At 36.4% G+C, this 7,512-nt stretch overlaps 2 protein-coding genes across 5 annotated transcripts; both read right to left on the bottom strand.

Annotated features, from left to right (window-relative positions):
- Window positions 1-229: 229 nt before the first annotated feature.
- Window positions 230-5,564, bottom strand: LOC141666265 (uncharacterized). 4 transcript variants are annotated; one of them, XR_012552194.1, is made up of 3 exons: window positions 3,590-5,564; window positions 2,877-2,923; window positions 230-2,756 (listed from the first exon to the last, which is right to left on the bottom strand). XR_012552194.1 is itself a non-coding variant. In XM_074472261.1 (2 exons), exon 1 carries the CDS (start codon window positions 5,487-5,489, stop codon window positions 3,600-3,602), a length of 1,890 nt encoding a protein of 629 aa, XP_074328362.1. In that variant the 5' UTR covers window positions 5,490-5,564; the 3' UTR covers window positions 230-2,756; window positions 3,590-3,599. The 4 variants fall into 4 exon arrangements, 2 of the variants coding, with proteins under 2 accessions (XP_074328362.1, XP_074328359.1); XR_012552193.1 differs by having other exon boundaries at window positions 2,877-5,564; XM_074472261.1 differs by lacking the exon at window positions 2,877-2,923.
- LOC141705610 (small ribosomal subunit protein mL103 (rPPR7)-like) lies at window positions 2,548-3,356 on the bottom strand. The gene is made up of 3 exons (XM_074508524.1): window positions 2,970-3,356; window positions 2,863-2,923; window positions 2,548-2,756 (listed from the first exon to the last, which is right to left on the bottom strand). Exons 1-3 carry the CDS (start codon window positions 3,354-3,356, stop codon window positions 2,548-2,550), a joined length of 657 nt encoding a protein of 218 aa, XP_074364625.1.
- Window positions 5,565-7,512: the final 1,948 nt, after the last annotated feature.

Below are 7,512 nucleotides of genomic sequence, written 5' to 3' on the forward strand. Positions count from 1 at the left end.
CTCGTAAGAAAAAAAAACTTAACAAAATTAATGAGAATTTCCTAAATCCTCCAGCTTTGCTTTTCTAGATTAATCACTAGAGAAACAGTAAATTCTCAAAAAAGCATACCAGGAAAACTCCAAAAATATAATTTGGAATACTTTTTTGGTAGGATGAAAATTCAACCAAGGTGGTTATATTCCTAGTTCAACAGCACCCGAGGTTCATGGGGTTCCTATCACATACATATCAGCAATTACAACTCATTATATAAGTGATCCAACAGATGTATAATTGTTCCATCACAAATTTGCTTTCATTATTTAATACAGAAAAACAATATCTATGGCAAGAACCTCTTATGCAAAGCAAGAAGATCTTGATCCTGTTCCTTCAATTCAAGTAAGTCCAGTAACAAGGAAGTAGTAGGAACATCCTGCTGAGAACAACCATCTCATCTATAAGTCCACCTGCTTCGTTGCATTTCTTATTGTGATAACAACCGCGGATAAGTTGTGGCATCATCTGGCAAGCAGCCATTACCTTCCATTTCTATAGTTCATTTGCTTCAACGTGTGGCAAAATCCTTGGATCATCACCGTATATATCCTGATACCAGGGAGCAAACCTTTGGAAGGAAGGATATCAAAAAGTCATCTTTCCTTCTCAAAATGTCCAATTTTTGATTAATCCATCAATCAGGATAGTGCATGCCACTTTATCTGGCTCAAGTCCTTGGTTAACATCTTCTCGTAAAAAATCTCCGTGCTTTAATATGTCTACCTGTATGAAAAAGACCTTGCAAAATAGCACTGTAAGTCTCAATTGTCTGTGCCAAACCTTCAAGGGCATTTGTTGAAGAGATTTATTGCTCTGTCCATTTTAAATTTCTTACAGTAACCATTGATAAAATTTTACAAGTATAAATGTTGGGTACGCTTCCACTTCTCTTCATGGTTTGGAGCACTGCTAAAGCTTCATCAGCTTCTCCCTGCAAAACTTATCAAAAATAAATTCTCCCCGCAAACAGCATCCATCCATGAGCAAATGCCGAATTATAAGAAACAACATCTGGAAACTGGCCTCTTTGAATCATCAACTCGATCACATATTCTGCAACATTAATCTTTCCTTCTTTGCCATATGCATCAACCAAAATATCAAGTATGCACATTTGGAGAGATGTTACTAATATCCATCTCTCTTAACAATCCACTGATATCCTGCCATCGACCAAAGTCACACATGCCTTGGATTAATGAGTTATAGGTATTTTCCAAGAATGAAAAAATCATCAAAAACGGCCAGTGAACTAAAGTAACTACATCAAGGGGAAGAGTGAACTAAAGTAATATATCAAGAACTTTCCTGGTACATAAAGAACAGTTTCAAGTTCAATGCATCTGAAGGTGGTTAATCTGCTAAAAACATAGCAGCCAAGCAAGTTGTCTATGTCAAATTTAAATAAGCAATCAATAATCTGAGAACAACTGTAAATACACAAATCTCATTTAATTCTAATTTTTAGAGTGTTACCATCTCATAGAATAAAATTTTAGTACCCTAGTAATTTAAATAGACAATAACAAAACAGAGGGTGAGCTAAGTAGTTTGGAGAAATGATTACGTTACGTAAAACAAAATAGCCACTGAACTAGAGCAACTACATTAAGAACATACCGGGTAAATAAAGAGCGGTTTTAAAATCAACGCATCAAGTATCATGAAGGTGGTAAAAGCAACTGCTAAAAGACAGCAGCCAAGCAAGCTGTCTATGTAAATTTTTAAATAGACAATTTACATAATGAGATTTTAACAATTATAAAAAGACGTGTATTTAAAATTAAGCATCTAAGCTCTAAATAACTATACCAAGTACTTATTACGCAAAGCAATAATAGCAGGATCATGTTTCTCTGATGCAAGCAAGCCCAGTAAAACGGTGGTGGTAGATGCATCTCCTGAGAAGCAACGGGCACACATCTGATGCATGAGTACACTGGCTTCATTGTAGTTCTTCTTGTGAAAGCAACCACGAATAAGTGTGTTGTAGGTAACATTATCTGGCAAGCAATCATTGGCCTCCATTTACAAAAATAGTTCATTTGCTTCGAGTAAACCTTCTTGACAATATCCTCTGATCATCGTATCGTGTGTCTTCACATTAGGTCGCAGATCTTTTGAAGGAAGGCTCTCAAAAATATTTTTTGCCTTATCAAAATTTTCATTATTGGACAATCCGTTAATCAGGATATTGTGAGTGTGAATATGGGGAGGTAACCCATTGGATTGCATCAGATGAAAACATGATATTGCTTCATCCATGTATCGGTTCTTAAATGTCCATCTAACATGATATTGCATATCGCCATATCTATTTTGAGACCCTTGTTTAGCATCATCTTCTCTTTAAAAAATTTCCGTGCTTCCACATGTCTGCCTGTGATAAATTAACCTTGCAAAATAGTCTTGTAAATCTCAATAGCCGGAGACAAATCTTCACGGGGAAATTGTTGAAAGAGGTCTATTGCTCTGTCTACTTTCAACTTCTTACAAAACCCATCGACTCAAATACTATATGTACGAATGTCGGGCACGATGTCCCTTGTCTTCATGGTTTGGAGCACTGCTAAAGCCTCGTCAACTTCTCCCCGCAAGCAGTATATATCCATGAGTGAATTGTAAGTGACTACATCAGGAAAGTGCCCTCTTTGAATCATGAACTTTATCACATCCTCTGCAACATTAATCATTCCTTCTTTGCCATATGCATAAACTAAAAATACAAACAGTATAAACATTTGGAGAGATGTTACAAATATCCATGTCCCTTAACAATCCATTGATATCTTGCCATCGACTAATGAGTTATAAGTTTTAACATTTGGCATTATACCTTTCTTTGTCATTTGACGGAAGAGACCCAATGCTTGATCGACTAATCTACATTTACATAAGCAGTCAATGATTATGCTACTGTATAAGTTACTGTATCAGGCTTGCAACCTTTCTTGTCCATATACTTGAACAACTTAACAACCATAGAAGCATGACCTCTCTTGCAGAGGCCGTTAATAATAGTGGTATAGGTCACAACATTGGGTTGAATAAGTTTAAATCTGATGAGGTTTGTAAACAAAAGTTGAGCCTCCACAGGGTTATCCTGGGAAATGAGGCCTCTAATAAGAGTGTTATACGTAACCACATTTGGTACAAAACCGCGCTTGATGATAGCAGCCAACAAAGCAAAGGCATAATCGACACAATTCAAATGACAAAAACAGATCATGGCAGTAGAAAAAGTAAATACATTAACAGGGATGCCTTTAACATACATATCCCTAAATACGGATACTGCTACGGCATATTGCTTCATTTTGACCAGGGCGGCTAGCAGTTGAGCAAAGTTAATAACAGGAAGCACAGGTTTAATGTGGAGCACTTTATCAAACACAACAATTGTCTATGTAAATTATCATATAGGTTGTAAAAACAACTGCTTCAAAGACAGCAGCCAAGCAAGTTGTCTATGTAATTTTAAATTGACAATTTATCGATTAAGATTCTAACAATTGTAAATAGACATTAATTTAAAATTAAGCATCTAACCTCCAAATAACTATGTCAGGTACTTCTTACACAAAGCAATAACTGCAGGATCCTGTTTTTCTGATGCAAGCAAGTCCACTAACATGGCAACGGTAGATGCATCTGCCGAGAAGCGACGAGCAGACATCTGATCCATGAGTACACTGGCTTTATTGTACTTCTTATTGTGAAAGCAACCACGGATAAGTGTGTTGTAGGTAACATCATCTGGCATGCAATCATTGGCTTCCATCTCCACAAATAGTTCATTTGCTTCGTCGAGTAAACCTTCTTGACAAAATCCTTGGATCATCATTGTGTATGTCTTCGCATCAGGTCGCAAATTTTTTGAAGGAAGGCTCTCAAAAATATTTTTCGCCTTTCCAAAATTTCTGTTCTTGCACAGTCCGTCAATCAGGATACTGTAAGTGTGAATATGAGGAGGAAGCCCGTTGCATTGTATCAGATGAAAAAAAGACATTGCTTCATCCATGCATCGGTTCTTAAAAAGTCCATCTAACATGATATTGCATGTCGCCATATCTATTTTAAGACCCTTGTTTAGCATCATCTTCTCCTTAAAAAATTTCCGTGCTTCCACATGTCTGCCTGTAAGAAAATAACCTTGCAAAATAGTATTGTAAGTCTGAATATCAGGTGTCAAACCTTCATGGGGAAGTTGCTGAAACAAATCTATTGCTCTGTCTACTTTCAACTTCTTACAATAACCATTGAATAAAATATTATATGTACGAATGTTAGGCATGATTCCCCTTGTCTTCATGATATGAAGCACTGCTAAAGCCTCATTAACTTCTCCCCGCAGACAGTATCCATCCATGAGTGCACTATAAGTGACTACATTAGGATAGTGGCCTCTTTGAATCATTAACTCTATCATATCCTCTGCATCAGTAATCATTCCTTCTTTACCATATGCATCAACCAATATATTAAATGTATAAACATTTGGAGAGATGTTACTAATATCCATCTCTCTTAACAATCCTTTAACATCCTGCCATCGATTAAAGTCACACAGGCCTTGGATTAAAGAGTTATAGGTTATAACATTTGGCAGTATACTTTTCTCGGTCATTTGACGGAGGAGACCCAATGCTTGATCGAGTAATCTAATTTTACATAAACAGTCAATGATTGTGGTATAAGTAACTGTATTAGGCTTGCAACCTTTCTTGTCCATATACCTGAACAACTTAACAGCCATAGAAGGATGACCTCTCTTGCAGAGGCCGTCAATAATGGTGTTATAGGTGACAACATTGGGTTGAATAATATTAAATATGATGAGATTTGTAAACAAAAGCTGAGCCTCCACAGGGTTATGTTGGGAAATGAGGCCCCTGATGAGAGTGGTATAAGTAACCACATCAGGAAGAAAACAGCGCTTGATGATTGCAGCCAACAATGAAAAGGCATAATCGACACGATTCAAATGACAAAAACAGTTGATGACAATATTAAAGGTAACAACATCAAGGGGAATGCCTTTAACACACATATCCCTGAAGACGGAGAGTGCTAAGGAGTGGTGTTTCATTTTAACGAGGGCAGCTAACAATTGGTTAAAGTTAATAACAGGAAGCATAGGTTTTATAAGGAGCATTTGATCAAACACAAAAAGAGCATCATCGAGATTATCGAAACCAACCTTGGATTTCTGGAGTAGTAAACGTTGAAGTCGAGCAATTGTGGGATCAGAGGAATAAGGAAAATGGGGTTTGGAATTAAAGGGATTAGGATTAGTGGAGAAAAGAAGAAAATGCGAATGAAATACAAACGACCCACAAGGACACCAAAAAGAAGTAACAGCACTAGATGATGCTTGAGCAGAATGAGGAAGAAATATATGCGAAATAGATCTCGGGGAAGTGGTGAAAGCCGTCCTAATCTTCATCATCGTCTTCTTCTCCCCTTGTTTTTGTTCCCGGCTCGTTGATGGAATTAAATCAACGCCTTGCTCTCGAGAGCGAGTTTTTACGGGGGAAAACGTAAATGTAAAAAGTAAATTTATATTTATCCTTTTCGAGAATGTAAAAATAAAAATGAAATTATTTTATTTAATTCATACCAGTTTTTCACCTTTTTTAAAATTCGAGAACGAAGCCAGGGGGGAGTCTCACTTAACATAACACATTTTTATTTTTATTTTTTATTCTTTTTGGCAGGCATCACATTTCTAATTTCAAAACTTTATCCCCGCATAAGTGTTGGATATTGATAAGGAGATTGTTAGATATATTTGATAATGTCATGTCTAATATGATTTGTGTTTAGTTTTCAAATCTTACTTAAACATGACAAATCAGTACTTAACTGGAAATCAGCATTTATATTGAAGTCAGAACTTAAGTTGTCAGAACTTAAGTTATCAGGAGATATTTATCAGGAGATAATATCAGGACTTAAGTAGACTTTCAGATAAGGAAGACGGCTGATTGAAAGGAAAGAAGATCAAGACAAACGCAAGAAGAGATATACATGAAGAAGGAATTCTACGAAGAATAGAATACTTGGAAAAAAAGATAACTAGTTGATATATTTTAGGAAGCAGAATTATATTCCATATCAACTAGCGATTATCTTGTAACTGTGTAGTATATAAACACAGACATAGGGTTTACACTATATGTGTTATTATAATCGAAGTTATTATTTATTGTAACCCTAGCAGCTCTCGTGATAATTTGTTCATCACTGAGAGAGGACAGTTCCATATTGTAACAGAGTTTAATAAAGCTTGTTTTATTTTACTTGTGTTCTTTAATTCGATTTGATTGTGATAAACACTGTATTCAACCCCTTCTACAGTGTGTGTGACCTAACAAGTGGTATCAGAGCAGATCTGTTAACACACAAACAGTTTAAGATCCGAAAACAATCATGTCTGAAGAAGTACAAACTCCAACTAAGCCCACCAAAACTGAAGAACCTCTAAAGACTCAAATCCATAGTCGATATGAGACTATTAGAGTTCACATACTGAAACCATCTGAATATTCCATATGGAAGGTGAGGATGTTTATGTTTCTGGAAGCTACTGATCCAGAATACCTTGACAGAATCAATGAAGGACCACACAAGCCAACCAAACTCTCTGTTGTAGTTGCAGGTGAACCAGCAAAGTCTGTACCAAAGGAAAAGAGTGATTACACTGCTGAAGATATCTCATCAATTGCTAAAGATGCTAAGGTCGACACTTGTTGCATAGTGCCATTGATAATGTAATGTTAAACAGAGTAATCAACTGCAAGACTGCAAAGGAGATATGGGATGTTTTGGAGACAAGATGCCAGGGAACCGATTCAATTAAGAAGAACAGGAAGACTATACTCACTCAAGAGTATGAACACTTTGACTCAAAGCTTGATGAGTCATTAACTAGTTTATATGACAGATTTGTCAAACTCTTGAATGATTTGTCACTAGTTGACAAGGAATATGATTTTGAGATTTAAATCTTAAATTCCTGTTAGCATTTCCTGAAAGTTGGGATTTGAAGGCCACCAATATAAGAGATAACTATAATCTTGAAGAAACAACTCTTGATGAAATTTATGGGATGCTCAAGACTCATGAACTTGAGATGGAACAAAGAAACAAGAGAAAAGGAAGAAAATCAAGGACATTTGCTCTTAAGGCTGAGGAGGAATCCCCCAAAATAGCTGCCTCAAGGAAAGGCAAGGGAAAAGCTCTCATCACAAAGTCTGATACTGAGTCATCAAGTTCTGATAGTGATGATGACTCAGAAACTGAAAGCTTACCTGAGATGGATCCTGATGGAGATATGATGAAGCTGTGTGCTCTTATGGTGAAAGGAATCACAAGGATTGCATACAGGAAATTCAGAAAAGGAAAGAAGTTTTCCAGGAAAGGTGCAAATTCTGATAAGAAGAGTTTCAGAAAATCTGAAGGCAAAGGAG

The sequence above is a fragment of the Apium graveolens genome, chromosome 1 (assembly GCF_009905375.1).
Source record: "Apium graveolens cultivar Ventura chromosome 1, ASM990537v1, whole genome shotgun sequence".
Classification (NCBI taxonomy): Eukaryota; Viridiplantae; Streptophyta; class Magnoliopsida; order Apiales; family Apiaceae; genus Apium; species Apium graveolens.